This window comes from Cimex lectularius, unplaced genomic scaffold, assembly GCF_000648675.2.
Source record: "Cimex lectularius strain Harlan isolate CLEC.00 unplaced genomic scaffold, Clec_2.1 scaffold104, whole genome shotgun sequence".
Classification (NCBI taxonomy): Eukaryota; Metazoa; Arthropoda; class Insecta; order Hemiptera; family Cimicidae; genus Cimex; species Cimex lectularius.
Window position 1 is genome coordinate 141,522 of NW_019392737.1, and position 15,568 is coordinate 157,089.

The 15,568-nt window shown below is 34.3% G+C and overlaps 1 protein-coding gene across 11 annotated transcripts in view; it reads right to left on the reverse strand.

Annotated features, from left to right (window-relative positions):
• Positions 1 to 826: 826 nt before the first annotated feature.
• The window catches only part of LOC106665649 (neural-cadherin), a 538,139-nt gene continuing 523,397 nt past the window's right edge, over positions 827 to 15,568 (reverse strand). For 5 of the 11 annotated variants that reach the window (XM_024226991.1, XM_014392222.2, XM_014392223.2 and 2 more), the window contains 22 exons: positions 14,260 to 14,446; positions 13,955 to 14,188; positions 13,715 to 13,887; positions 13,452 to 13,601; positions 12,808 to 13,387; positions 12,537 to 12,745; positions 12,274 to 12,467; positions 12,079 to 12,217; positions 11,823 to 12,023; positions 11,499 to 11,770; positions 11,234 to 11,439; positions 9,113 to 9,416; positions 8,945 to 9,044; positions 8,790 to 8,884; positions 8,564 to 8,719; positions 8,402 to 8,501; positions 8,044 to 8,344; positions 7,798 to 7,987; positions 5,528 to 5,769; positions 4,235 to 4,438; positions 3,996 to 4,163; positions 827 to 3,912 (listed from right to left, as the gene is read on the reverse strand). In XM_024226991.1, coding sequence (XP_024082759.1) covers positions 3,794 to 3,912; positions 3,996 to 4,163; positions 4,235 to 4,438; positions 5,528 to 5,769; positions 7,798 to 7,987; positions 8,044 to 8,344; positions 8,402 to 8,501; positions 8,564 to 8,719; positions 8,790 to 8,884; positions 8,945 to 9,044; positions 9,113 to 9,416; positions 11,234 to 11,439; positions 11,499 to 11,770; positions 11,823 to 12,023; positions 12,079 to 12,217; positions 12,274 to 12,467; positions 12,537 to 12,745; positions 12,808 to 13,387; positions 13,452 to 13,601; positions 13,715 to 13,887; positions 13,955 to 14,188; positions 14,260 to 14,446 — 4,524 coding nt within the window. In that variant the 3' untranslated portion in view covers positions 827 to 3,793. Of the gene's footprint in view, positions 3,913 to 3,995; positions 4,164 to 4,234; positions 4,439 to 4,903; positions 5,137 to 5,527; positions 5,770 to 7,797; positions 7,988 to 8,043; positions 8,345 to 8,401; positions 8,502 to 8,563; positions 8,720 to 8,789; positions 8,885 to 8,944; positions 9,045 to 9,112; positions 9,417 to 11,233; positions 11,440 to 11,498; positions 11,771 to 11,822; positions 12,024 to 12,078; positions 12,218 to 12,273; positions 12,468 to 12,536; positions 12,746 to 12,807; positions 13,388 to 13,451; positions 13,602 to 13,714; positions 13,888 to 13,954; positions 14,189 to 14,259; positions 14,447 to 15,568 lie in introns of those variants that run through there. The other 6 variants (XM_024226989.1, XM_014392228.2, XM_014392229.2 and 3 more) reach the window with 3 other exon arrangements.

Sequence of the window (15,568 nt, forward strand, 5' to 3'; positions counted from 1 at the left end):
CGGTTTTAGTACGTTTTACATTAACCATTACATTCACTAATTTCGTGGTCCGCTTGACCAATTAATATATTACAATTAATTAAGGTATTTAGTTGAGATAAAAAAGTCAATGGCACGGGCGGGATTCGAACCCACAATCTTCGGCTAGATACGCCGCTGCTCTACCACTTGAGCTATCGTGACCTCGATCCACTTGGACACCAACTTCCCATCTCAACCGCACCTTTTGAATTTTCCCTCCTTTTTGCCATTTTTCTAATGTCGTGTAATCGGATTGGATTCTCGGCGACAAATGAAATTGCCACGGAGAGCTTTAGTGTAGTATACATCATTTTAATTCATTAAATTCGCTAATTTTGTGGTCCGCTTGACCAATTAATATATTACAATTAATTAAGGTTTTTAGTTGAGATAACAAAAGTCAATGGCACGAGCGGGATTCGAACCCCCCATGAAAAATGGCAAAAAGGAGGGAAAACTCAAAAGGTGGGGTTGAGATATGAAGTTGATGTCCGAGTGGATCGAGGTCACGATAGCTCAAGTGGTAGAGCAGCGGCGTATCTAGCTGAAGGTCGTGGGTTCGAATCCCGCTCGTGCCATTGACTTTATCTCAACTAAAAACCTTAATTAATTGTAATATATTAACCATTACTATGATAATGAGTAATATTTTTTGTGCAACTATTTTTGAACACAACTGTGAGTTTACAACAATTTTTTGTTTCACCACAAAATTAGGGGTTATGTCTAAAGATAATAAATCTTAAAAAAAGGGTTAAATAAATAATAAAAGGCAATTTATTTTTTTTATGTGTGTGTTTCTTTTATTTATTCAATTATGAACCTATACAGCTAGAGAGAATAATCACAGCTGAAATTAAAATAAAAGTAAAAATAATACAAAACATACAAACATACATTTAATTTTTGAAAAAAAAACTTCTTTTCATCCACAAACATTCATTGTTACATTTTTATTTAGTTATTAGAATATTAACTAATAAGTAGTAGGTCTTTATTATATAAACAATTTATTTAAAAAAAGTTCACTGAATATATTATTTTAATTGTTTTTTGTACAATTATATTTCCCTATAAATATACAAATTAAACAATAAAATAAAAGGAACAGTGTGCCTACTTCACATTATCCTTGGAATAATGCCACTTAAAATATGAAAAAAAGTCTTAATCTTTTGAAAAAGTCTAAAAATTCTTTAATAAAGTCTTTGATTTCTTATTTTTACAAATCTAAAGTCGTTCTCCCTTCACAAACATTTACAGATTTATTTATTTTTTAATTACACAAATTTTTATTCGAGTGTTTGGTTAAACAATGCTGTGAAGATTGTAATTGCCACAGTTAAGACGGTACGTGTGGTTCATGAAAAGGGAGACCTTGGTAAAAATATACCTCTTTAAACAAAAGAGGTCAAGTTTAATAAATACAATAATAATTACAAATATAACCTGAGGTCAAGTCTTTACAGGATACGTGGAAAGTAAAATTTTTTCTTCCTTTTTCAGTGCTGCCCGGGGGATTGGGGGTGGGGTTTGAAAAAGTTCGCCAACACTCGTCGTCGTCGGCTAGGTTTCAATTTGCCATTTTTGTCCTGCATTTATAAAAGACTGGCAAATTCTGTTCTTGCCGAAATATAACCTAATGTAATTTATAAAATACCGTGTGGGAAGATTTCTTTAAGAAAAACACATATGACAATATACATATACTTTTTCTTATACAATTAGAGGGGGCTACTTTTTTTTTTCTTTTTGAAATTTTTTCTTTCAAAAACTTGTATACACATAATAAAGTGCAGTTTGAACTGTACAATGGCTTGTCTACAATTCTTGGGTAAAAAATTGACTACAATTTTTTTTTGTGATTTTATATCTCATTAAATCGATATGATCTGTTAAACTCATTGACAAGCGGCTTCTATTTGATCAATATTTAAAAAAAATATTTTAAGTGTTTTTATTTATTTATAATTTCTTTTAATATATAGATTCTTTTAGTTTGATGAATAAAGACATTAGTATAAAATGTTAAAAATATCAATCTTATATTTAAAATTCAAAGATCACACTTACATATAACACATAGCTTAAAACTTTAGATTTTAATTAATATTGACCAGCAAGTTGCCGCTTAGAATTGCTAAGTACATACAAGGAAAAGAAAAATGAGAATTGGCAAAACAATGAATCGTTTTTGTTTACTTTTTAATTTGTTTAAACTATAGCCACTTTGGCAGAAAATGGATTTTCAACTGGAGGGATAAGTTTGGGTTTTTCATATTCAGTCTTGGTATCACAAGTGATGTCCAATCATTGTTGATCGCCGTACAGTTGAAAATCCACCTTGACACAAGAGATTAATATACTAATAGTATTTACACCGATTCATAATTTTACTTTTTGCAATTTGAGCATTGAATTCTATTTATATTTTTTTCCTTCACCACAGTAATGGCCTTGTTTTGATCAAATACATTTTTATTTTATTTTATTTTTTTTTAAAGGAAAGTATAAGAAAAAAAAAGAGGCCGTCATTTTCTTCGATTTTTCTTCTCTAGCAACAAGAGAAATTTTAATCAGAAAATCAAGTAAATAACCGATACAAGACAATAAAATGACCAAACCATCGTTTGCCATCCCCCGATTTGAAATTAAATTAATAAACGCATCCACGAAATATTGCCCCATTTTGCACTCAATTTATATTTATTAAAACTACTAATTACAATCTAGATTTTACTCAGTGCAAATTTCCCTACAATGTAAATTGAATTGAAAAGCCTACTTTTCCATTAATAATTGTTTTTTTAACTATGAATGTCACTAGTGTGCTTAGTTTTTTTTTTTGTTTTTTCCTTTTTTTCCTTTTTTTATATAATTTTATTAATTTTTTAAAATTTATTTGCTTCTTTTTTTGTTTTTTGACTAGTCGGGGTGGGAATTCCCTCTATTATCCTAAAGAAAATAATCCCCTCCGAAAGGAACATTTACAATAAATTATAAAAGTCTCTCTTCCTTTTTTAAAACAAGAAGAAGAGAGAAAAGTATACATTTATTTACTCTATACAAACAACAAAAGTTTTGGCAATAAAAAATAATATATGATATTTATATATAAACGTGACCACGCCATTGCTCTGTAAAGATAATTTTTTTTTTTTTTTAAATTTCAGGCCGTACATATGGCACATACATTTTTCCACAATCTAAAACGGAACAAATCTCAAAAACCTAAGTTAAAAAATACAAAATGAGAAATGTTGTTTAAAATAATTAAAATAATTTACTTACATCAAACATTTTTCGGGGGACATGCACCGCATTATCGTTTTGATTTAATTGATCATTACAGTTAATATTTACAAAAAAGATTAAATGACCTTTGAAAGTGAACTTTTCGAAAACAGTTTTGCTTCTCTTAAGACAGAAATATCATGGAAATGGCCACAAAAATGTATTTGGTATGTTTTAATTCACCCAAATAGAAAAAAATTCTGAGGAGATGATCCTGCAGATATCACGCCAAGTCTATGTACAAAGGGTGGGGTGGGCGGAAGATCTCGCAGTATTAAAAAAAAATGCATGGAATACAGTTCATTCAAAGTTGAAGAGTAACATTTAACCTGTAAGGTCGTTTACAATCAAAGGTGTTTTATTTATCATTTTATGTGGTGAAATTGAGCTTGGGTTGTCCGTATGTTTGATTCTTTCCAAAAAGGAGTGACTATACAAGGAATGTGGTTGGACTAGGTCGCACCTCCTTTTAAACCGTCTACTGCTCATCCTCTTCCTCCTCGCTCTCCCCGTCTTGACCATACATATCAGCCAGTTTATCAAATCTTGGACCCCAAGTTCCAAGATAATCGTAATCCTGCTGTTCATCATCAGTTCCTGAATAAAAAAAAAAAAATCTATAATATGCATTTCTCTATAAAATTTAGATTATTTTTGTTTTTTAATTTTCAATTTCTTACCAGAGGCGAGAGAAGAAAGGCTTCCTGCAGTTGATCCACCACCTTCATAAGCATAATTCCTCAGATCGTCAAAAGGAGGAGCATTTGGATCGGCATCAGCCCGCTTCTTGTGTTCCTCGATAAAAAGACCTACGTTGGGCTCTACAACTCCCACCATTCCAGCCGGATCTGTAAATGTTGAAATGTTACAACAAAAGTTTTGGAAAAAGAGATAAAGAGATTTTTTTTAATGTACTTACAAGGCATTTTCGTAGGAGGGATTTCTGGATGTGGCCCTCCTATAGGAATCTGAAGAGGGGTGATATCGAATGCAGTCATATCATCCTCACCACCCCCTTCATCATCATAATTTATAATATTTTCCCTTACATCATCGTCCGGTCCTGGATACTTAATGTGAGACTCCCTCCTTCGATTGTACACGACGAAGACAAGAACAAGTACTGAAAAAAGCAACAAACTTTAAATAACTACCTTGAAAAATATAGGTATATTTTTATATATTAAATATATTATAATGTATTTACTAGGATACTTGAAAAAAAAATTGAAACTGTTGTGGTGAAATGGGTGAAATAATTTCTAAAAGAGGAACAGAACAATATAACAGTGATTGAAAAGGTTACATTAATTAAAAAAGTAATAAAACCAACAAGGAATAGTGAAAAATGTTACTTGTTATGTGCTATCATGCTAAATTATACAATAAAAAACAGGATGGTAACCAAATGTTACAATTAAAATTTATAAGCATGCGGTACTTCTACTATTAAAACATTAAAAAAAAAATCATAGCATTTACCTTATACCTTAGAAGATTGTTAGTTTTGGTTTTTATATGATTTGTTATTTCAAAGGCCTTGTTTAACTTATTTATTATTTTACAGGCGAACCCTATTAAAACTTACTTATGAGCAAGGCGAGGCAGATAACAAATGAAATGATGAAATCTGAAGACGCCTGAATCGCACCGGCTTGGAGGATATTGCAATGGGGCCCAGTAAAATGTGATGTGCAATGACAGGCATAGCGCCTTTCATCGGCAAAGTCTACACAGACTCCTCCGTTCATGCACGGCTCCCATTCGCATTCATTTACATTAACGCATTCAACCCCTCTTCCGGTCAGCCATTGAGGACAACTGTCAATGCATGAGTTTTTTTAATAAAGTAAAATAAAATGAAAAGAAAAGAACAAAATTAATAAATAAAAGTAACAAAAGAAGAAGAAGCCCTTGATCTCTTTTTCTAATTCACATGTATCAATATAAAAGTCTGAAATTAAATAATAAAGCTGACGAGCACTGTCTTCACAACACATACAATTTTATTTTCTCACATGGTATATGGGGAGTTTCTTTACACAAACATACTTACGTGACACTTTGCGACCTGGCAGGTATTTTTTTTTTTTTTTGCACACTAAACAATAAGCAGGAATTAACTAAACAAAAAACCATGCTTGATATAACAAAACAGGGACAGTTATAACAGACGAACGTGTAATTTTTCTACATTTATCATCTTTCTTACTGAGAATGATCAGAAGGCAGACAAGTATTGCTGCGAGAGCACCCATTCCAAGCTTTAGTGTTTGCCCCTCTTGGACGAGCTCGCAATTCTCTCCCCAGAAACCTTCTGGACAGTCACAGCGATACCTGAGCCTGGGATCATGGTTGATGCAGCGTCCTCCGTTCCTACACGGGGACTCGAGGCATTCGTTTTTATCCGTGCAGCCCTTACCATCGGGAGACACTATTCTACCTTCTCCACACCTGTTTTCATATCCAAAACAAAGTATTTTTTTACATTAACTATGTAAGGGATTTTTTTAAATTGTAATAAATGGTCAATTGAAGGCAATATTTTTTAAAACTGTAGAGTTCTGATGAATCTGTGTTGTCCCTGATCTGATCTGCCTATTCTAACTTGTTTTGTCCACCACATTTTACCATCTTCAATAAATGTTGGCCTTGTATATTGTCATCTATGCCGAATTGACACAAAAAACAAAACAACACAGACAAACCACTGAAGATGGAGCTTGATGAGATCCATCATAGGCGAATGGGGAGATGCTAATATACTGACGGCAAAAATGGTGAGAACATGCAGACCAAGGTCATTGAGACTGTCACGCCACAAACTTATTTTTATGTTTACCAATTGGTTCATTTAATAAGGAAGAAAGCTTTTTCAAAAAGAAAGACATAACTTAACAGTTGAATTATCCAATTATCCTCATAGAAGCAGTGCACTCGGGACATGCACTAGCTCAATTTTCTCTAATTTGGTAAAAAGACTATTTTGGCTTTTAGAACAAAATTAGGACTAACTGTTTGATAATAAATTACATGCGAAATCCTAGAAATGTATTTAATCTTAATTTGATAATTGTAGCATATTTTCTATGATCTACTGAACATTTTTAGCCACACTTAACCTGTCCAAAACTTCCTAATTCCAAAAACCCAACTTTTTACTGACTTCTAGAAAAAAATTTGGATTAACTGTTTATAAATATAATATATGTGAAATCCTAGAAACATACTAAATCTTAATTTGATAAATGTTGCAGGTTTTCAAGGTTTTCTATGATGATAGGACCATTTTTAACCACAGTTAACTTGCCCAAAACTTACTAATTCAAAAAAACCCAACTTTATACTGACTTTTAGAACAAAATTGGATTGACTGTTTATAAATAAAATTTATATAAAATCCTGGAAGTGCCTAGAAACATTTACTTTTGTAATCCACAGAATTCATGGTAATCCTAGAAGATTCTTGTTTATTTTCTTTCTAATCCCAATTTGTCCATCATGTCCCTTTTCTTAATTTTTTTAAAGTTAGTGTATGGTAATCCTATGCCCCCTAAGCTTCTCCCCTCTCACTTGTCTCTTAAATTAGTTCAAAACTGTGTAAAACTAGTCTTCTCTACATTATCTGGACCAACTGTGGGCTTTTTACGATCGGGAGCTGGTGGACTCGGACTCAAACTCTGTCATCACCCCTTCGCCTACTCGCAGTAAATCCCCAGGTAAGTAAAGCCCTTTTATTGCAACCCCTTATTATTTTTTTAATTCATAGCAAATTCCTTTCTTTCATCTATTGTTTTTTTTAATTTTAATTTTAATTTATTTGATTTTATTAATTTTTATTTTTGACAAAAGGGAGTCTGCTCAACAAAGTGTATTAGGTCTTAATTAAATAATTGTTGCATCTTTCCAAGGTTTTCTATGATCTATTGACCATTTCTAGCCACAGCTTCTTACTCAATATTCTCTAATTTATATACTTAAAAAAAACCTGCTCGTTTTTAAAACAAAATTTGGAATTGTTTCTAAATAAAATTCATGTAAAATCACAGAAGTGTATTTCATCTTATTGATCTATTGACCATTTCTGAAATTTATTGAATAATAAAAGGTTTAAAGCCTTGAAATTTAAGTTCTAAATGAGAGAACTGCAAGAAAATGAAATTTAAGTTCAAAAGCTGAACTTATAATCTTCTAGAGAAGATCTACTAGGATCTTCCTAGTACAAAGCACTTGACTTCTGTCAAGCCTATTTGCAGTAGGAAAATGTACTTTTACCTTAGAATAGTTTCAAACTTGTAAAATTGAAATATTACATTATTTTTTTATGAATCATTTGATCAATAATAAGCAAATTTACCAATGAAATTTGTAATCAACTATATTCAATATACTGATTAGTCAATTATTTTCACATAATGATTTGTCAATTAGTGAGCAGACCCTGCAAGCTGTTTGTTTTTAGTTATTTAAATTTAAACTTACGTGCACTCATATTCATTCCAGAGATCGACGCATTCAAATGGATCTGGACATATTACGTTTGCACATGGCTTGTTTGACGGGCAGTTCTTCTCCAGGTTCCTTGTCATTGTTGCTTGTCCCCACTGAGTTCCATTCATTGTCGGAGGCAATGGAAGTGATTTTCCTTCCAATCGTATATCATCCAAGCAGCCTAAATTATAAAATAATTACTATTTATGTAATTCGTTTAGGCTTAGTTAAAAATACCTTTTTGGTAATCAGCATAGACTTCAAATGTTCTAACACCGGTGTATTCAGCTTTTCCTCCTGCATAGACTCCTTCTTGTTTATCTACGATGAGCCATTGGTGGCCATCAAAGGAAAACGACTCATTGTAACGTCTACCTTCTCCACCGTCTAATTCCAAAGTGGCAGCTGAACCATATCTGGAAACTTTTACTGTGTGCCATTGCCCATCATCTACAGTGATTGCACTAAGCCAAATGTCCCTTTCTTCTGTCCGAAGACTGTTCAAGTTGTATCTAAAGTGCAACTTACTGTCCTTGATCTGTAAAAAAAGAAATATAATATAACAGCGAAATTATAGTTGAATTAAATTGTATACCTCTAAAATCGCATATTCTCGATTATGTTGATCACTTGCTCTAAAGAGTTCACCATGTTCTTCTCTCGTTCTAAACCTTAGTTGAAGTTGGGTTGAAAACCTAAAGTGAAAAACTCATGAAAAAAAATTCTTTTAAGACTATTTCACAGCCATTTTCAATACCTGTCTGGCTCAAATGAAAGAGCGTATTTGACATAAGACTGTGGTTTGAAAGTTGCAGGGACTGTGGGAGTTGTGCAACTCGGCCCAGCGTAGCCGGGAAGGCACTGGCATTTCGCTTCTGTGAAACTTCCAACACAGGTGCCATGTTCCCAACACCTGAAGTTAAATTAGTTTCAGCATCATTTAAAGCAAATTGCAACAAAATTTTCAAATGTAAATAACCAACCTGAAAGTCGATTCTTGACTGTTACAAACTTCTTCTGTCTGTGGACAGCCTGACACCGAATTCCTAGACAGTCCAGGATGTGCTAAATCGTATAACTGAAAAAAAAAAAAAAAAAATTAACTATCGTCAAACTAGAAGGGAACGTAAATTATTACCTTGCTATTGTGAAAAATGTTTCTTATACAACCATCAAAACCTTTACCATATGGCATAGATTGCCAATGGTAATGTGTAGGGTCAAAATCTTCAACATATCTAAAAAAAAAATTAAACATTTTATGAAGATCACCTTTATTATTCAGATTTTTGTGGCAAGTTTGTACCTTCCACCGACTTGCAGTGGTGTATTGACATTAAGGTATTCGTTGAACGGTGGTATTGTGCCTCTCGCTTGACACGAAGAATCATCAAACTCTGGAGGAGTGCCGTCTTCAAGTTCTGATATTTCAGCTGATTTGCAGAAATCTACGACTAGACGGACGTTTTCTGTATCCCAGAAAACGTCAAGCCTGTGCCATTCTCCATCATCGAGGGTCTTTTTCGTTTTGACTTTAAGTTCAAGTGTACCTGAACCGAAGTCGAGAAGAAGACGAGGGTGTCCCCTGTCCAATTCCAACGAAACAAAGTCTGCAATAAAAAAATTCAATTAAATCTCTGAAAATCATTTTTAAACAACTTGTAATGCAGATTTTTTTTTTTTTTTTTCAGGCATTACAACTAACTTTAATATGTAACAATAAAATATACACAAAATTAAAAACAAGAGTGGAGAAAATATTGATTGGTACTCCAAAGATACTAAAGCATTGCCTGTTTAATTAACACTTGTGTCATTATCACTTTCATTGTCACTGTGTAGGAGATCTTGTGGTATTTGTCGAGATGCGAATTTTTGGATGTGCTAATTTATAATGGGGGTTAATTACTTTTATGGGGGTTTACAAACTTCATTATTGGGAATGGATTTATCTTGATTGAAAGGAATATTAAAGTATGTGGGTAGTTACATTTGATACATAAATCAGGATTTTTCATAGGATTGGATGGTTTTGGCTGGAGAGGATGGTAGAATGTTTCGCTGAAACTCATACTTCCATTCTGTACGTCCCTCTTTGGTGTTGTGAAGCAGCCTTTTATTTTTGAGAGGTAAATCAGAACATTTGTCAAGGTTTTTTTTTTTTTTTTTTTTCCTCGGGGGCTTCCAACAATAAAGTCATTTCAGCCCCCTGTCACTGCACTGTTATGGCCGATGGGGTACTCAATATTCCGCCATCGGCCCTACAGTCTAAAAGACAAATAAAACTCTTACAACAAACAAATAAATAAATTACTTACAAATAAATACACGACACAATAAAACACAACACAGATACACTTATTTACACAGATATTCTCGTTTTATACACTATTTGCAAGTGAGGAAACACCCCCGTTTCTCTTAAAACGCGGAATAGGGGATCCAACATCTGACTTACTCCAAGTACGGTTTTTATGTTGGGGGTTCATGCCTACTCGCTCCCTGTAGGGGGCCAAGGCACGACTCTCCTTGACAAGATGAGACACCCTGAGCAACCTTTCTCTACAAGCAGGACACCCATGCGGGTTTTGACCCAGAAGCAAATGTCCATGAGTCAGACGGGTATGGCCAATCCTCAACTGAGTTAACACGAGTCAAGGAGTTGTTAATGAGCCCTTTATCATCATAACTAATTGATGTTTCAGTCATGTGTGAGGATCCACATCAAGTGTTTGTCTGCACCATGTCTCAAGTTGGGAGTTAAAGACTCATAGGGGAGATCTTTTTACGGAGAGTGAAGGTAGGTAATGAGGGTGGATTTGTCTGCGTTAAATTTTATCTTTTTTTTCATTCAAAGCTCTAATAGAGTGAGGTGTTGTTGAAGGTTTTGAGTGAAAATGGCAGGATCAAAGTCAGAATCATCATCAAATGCAGATGTAGTGGGTTGAGGACATGATGGAATGTCAGCTCTATCTCTACCTGGTTGTGGGGTGAGAACACTACAGGGAAACCAGTGCGGATAAAGGAGTGTACAGAAAGGAATTGCTTTCAATGACTCGGAAAAATTGGCCAGTGTGATAGTTGTGCAGTATGGGATAGTAGGTGGAGGAAAGTAACTGAGAAAGAACGGCAAGCTTGAATGCCAAACTTGATCAAAAGCTTGACTTAAGACAAGAAAGGCCCCAGAACAGTAGTGCTCTAACTCAAGGGAGGAGGAGACAATGTCTACCACATGATAGTACTGTTGGGCAGTAGAATGGCAGTTGCAAAAACCAAATTGATTGTCAGGTATTATATTTTGAGAATTTACAATTGGAAGAATTCTTTTTAACAGGAGGGTTTCTCCAAAATGGGTAGTAGAATTATTGGCCTACATAAATTAGTAAAGAAAAAATTTGATGCAGAATTTCTAGAAAAAACGTTTTACCTGAAACCATAAGTTCTTCGGGTTCAGGAGGAACAATAGGTCCGTTGTAAAGCAGCTGGCCGTCAGGTTTCCTTGTGATGAATTCCAAAGATAAATGTGATTGATCACACATCTCCAGTGATGGATACCACGCCCAACCAGTGCCTCTGAAACTCCTTGACACTTGTTGACATCTCGGACCATTATAGCCACTGGGGCAGTTACAACTGTAAATTCAAAAAATTAGAATTTATTTAAACTCTAAGCAAAAATTATGAATACATACCTTAATCCGTATCTTCCTTCGATGCATCTTCCACCATTGAGACAAGGTGATGTTCTACATGACTCCCCTTTCGTGAAATTTCTTGCGCCACAGGTGCATTCTGCAATTACGTCGACTCGAACACCGACGAGGGCTGTTTTGTTGGCATTAACCATGTAAGGCAGGTTGGATATGTCTAGAGAGTTTGTGCATGATCCTTCACAATTTTGATTCTCATATAGGCACTCGTCTATGCCAACCATTGTTATATTAATACCGACATCTTTTTCAATCTGCAAACATCATAATTACTGGAAATTCTTGCACAGATATTATAATAAATACCTCTTCTCTGTGCATGAGCACTAAGCCGTTGAGTTTGACCGGTTTAAAATATGGTGAGCCATGTGCTGAAAATCTGACATCAGTAACGGGAGGATATCTTCTTCTTAGCTGTACACTAAATATATCGACTTTATCCCTGTCTGTGTTCAGAAGATCTGCCAACTTATCTCTCAAGCTCTCAAGTTTACTTCTTACTATTGTCTGAAAAGACATATTATTTAATTAAAGTAGCTGTAAATTATTTGATGCAACTTACTCTATAGTTCCATATTCGGATAAAATCTTCATCTGTGATTCCTGCTATTCTAATTGATCCTGATTTAACCACAGCCTCATGAGGTATTTCTTTAACCGTAACAGTCACATTAGCTGGTATATCTGTCTGTGTGTGTTTTCTGAAATTCATAGTTAAAATTAGACACAATTAAATTTTTATTACTGTATAACTTACCTATCATAAACTTTGAATCTTAAATGGTATTTTCCACCTCGTGTTCCATGTTTCATTGTAATCATACCAGTGTCTTCATTCAGTTTGAACCTAGGATGTTCTGAGCTTTCCCAGTAAAATTTCTTGTCTGGTAGATCCCAATCATCCAGATCGTAAACATAAACCCTTCCGATTTCTGTATCTGGTGCTTGTCCCTAGAATTGAACCCATTTTTATTAGATCAAATCCATTTTATCTTAATCAATCAATAAAATTAAGCCTACCATATAGTTATATACAAAAATGTCTTTTGATCCAGGTTGCATTTTATTGTCGTTCACATCACCAATTACAATGGTTAAAGTGCTTGTTGCAGACATAGCTGGGTTTCCTGAATCCTTGATGACAATCGGGATTGTGTATTCTTTCTGCTGTTCACGATCGAATGACCTCAGTGAAGAAACAACAGCCATTCCGTCTCCATTTGCTCCCTCTAAAATAAAACAATTGATTTAACATAAAAAATAAAACACACTTGAATATAATTTTCTTTACTTTGGTCATGTTCAACTTTAAAGGATGCTCTGATGATGTCATCAGCATTCGGATCCATCCTGAATGTGAATGGTGGGCCGTTGTTTTTGCTTCGGTCGTCATCGTCTGTTGCCAGCACTTCGACTACTTTACGAGGCGGGACGTGTTCAGGCAATACAGGTCTGTATTCTTTGAGGAACATCGGTGCGTTGTCATTAATGTCTTGGACAATCACAGTCAGAGTTGCCGTGGCTGTTTTGGGCGGTACACCGTCGTCTATCGCCAGGATCTTGACTTGGTGTCTTGGCGTCTCCTCACGGTCGAGCTGCCTTTGAATCGTCACTGTACCCTCTTGACTTATAAGAAACTGACGTTTACGGTCTGAAGTCCTATCGATTGCAAACGACACTCTACTTTTTCCACCTTGATCCGGATCACTGGCTTTAAAAGTCTCTAATGCTTTACCGACCTCGGCATTCTCATAAACGGACACTTCAATATTCGGTCTTTCGAACTGCGGTTTATTATCATTGATATCGCGGAGTTTAACAACCACCCAAGAATAAGCGACATGGTATTTGTCATTATCATTGTCTTCACCCTAGTATAATAATTTGTTAAATTTTTAATATCAAAATTCATTATTTGGGGCAAAGTTATCTTACCTTGTCATTAACTTGTATTCTGAATCTAAATCCATTACTTTGAAGTTGATCTTCATAATCTAATGGTTGGACTATTTTAAGCGAACCAGTGCCATCGTTGTTTCTCACCATGGTGAATTTATCTGCTCCATATCCACTGTTTTCAATTACCTTTAATATTTCAACATTAGTTAAATAACTGTTTAAGTTTTGCATACGAAGAACTATTCAATTATTAAGCAATAAACAACAAATATCATAAAATTTAGGCAAAAAGAAAATACCTTGTACTGAAATTTGTTGGTTTCATCTTCGTCATGAACAGTGACTGTGAGAATAGGCGTTTCAGGTAGATTCACTCCATCAGTTTCATCAACTTCAGTAAACCATTCATCTTTTGTGAACATGGGAGGCATGTCATTTATATCTTTCACTCGTATCGATGCCGTTCCCGTGCCTAATGTCATGTAATTAACATAAAAAAAGATATTTTTATTTTAAAAACAAAAATAAAATAAAGTTACCTTTTAACCCCCCTCCATCCATTGCAACGACCTGTATCGAATAATCTGGGGTTCTTTCCCTGTCAAGACAGCAGACAGCCGTTTTTATAACGCCTGTGTCTGATTCTATCTCAAATATCGGTGACCCAGTTTCCTCTTCTATAACATTCTTTTCTATTGAATAAACTAAACGAGCATTGGTCCCTTCGGATGGGTCATCATAGTCAACTGCTGTCATGGTCATGACTACCATTCCTGAAAAAAGAATGGATTGTTTGAAATGTTTCATTATAAAAAGAACATTTTGGTTTTTGCTAAGTACAAACCTGCTGTTCCATTTTCAGTGACATTTCCAAAATAAACGCCCTGAGGAAACAAGGGCGCGTTATCGTTGATGTCTTTCAAGTTCACTTGGACATCGGCATAGCCCACAAGGCCTTCTCCGCCTTCGTCTTGGGCAAAAACTGTAAACCTCCATTGAGGCCTACCATTCGGCTGGTCCCTGTCAAGGGGCTAAAACATGAAACAAAAGCAAAATGAAGTAAACTTTAGAAAGGTGTTAATTATTTAGCAGCAGCTAAGGGGAGAATTTTCCATCATTTTACACTCCCTTGGAAGTTAGTACTTGCTCATTAAAAAATTATTTATAATTAAGGGTAAGAATCTCAATGACCTCATTACTTAAGCTTTACAACCATGAACAAATGAAACTTATAATTCACATTCTTAATACTGGCAGTGTTCATTTAACCACAAAAGAAAAAGAAAAAAAAAAGCTTTATTTATTTTCAATTTGAAAACTGTTAAAATTATAAATAATTAAGCTTCCATAAAAAGGCATTTGTAATCTAGTTAAATATTATGATACCATTTTTTAACTAATCTCAATTAAAAATGTTAAATGCGGCTACATTGTGATAATTTTAATGTGTCTTCTGAAAATTTGAACTTCTTTTATGTAAGGGTAGCACAAGATAAAATTGGGCTTACACTACGTTTTTTTTTTTTGTACAAAAAGGTTACATGTATCTTCTGCTGTAGGTAGGAAACAAAAATTTATCTAACACAAAGAAAAATTAAATTTGGCCACTTTTTAAGTAGCGATCGTCGGCTGGGACAGTAGAAATCGAGACAAAATGAACAGATTCGGCAGAAACAATTTGATAATAACTAATGCTTCTACCTCGTTAAATCATTTTGAAGGAAAGGTCGTCCAACCCTGCTTCAACGCTCCATTGGAAGCAATGAGGGCTTCTGTTAAATGGCCCGTGAAGATTCCATTGAAAACGTTATGTAAGAAGAGTTAGGATTTTTTTAATCGAAACAACGGATAAAACGTTAGGAAAATATTTTTAAAAAATTACTAGTACTATTGAAAATGAAAGTTGGCAAAGAAAATGACCGCTCACGGAAGAACTGTCATCAATTTAGCTGGAACGTAATGAAATGTATAATAATGGGAAGACGTCCGTTGGGACCGGAAAAATTTGATGATTTGAAATTAAGTCTAAAAATACAAATTAGTTTAAATATCTTAAGAATTTTTAAGTTGCATGGAATGTAAATTTCGGACCTAACTGACTTTTTTATCTCAACTAAAAACCTTAATTAATTGAAAGATATTAATTGGTCAAG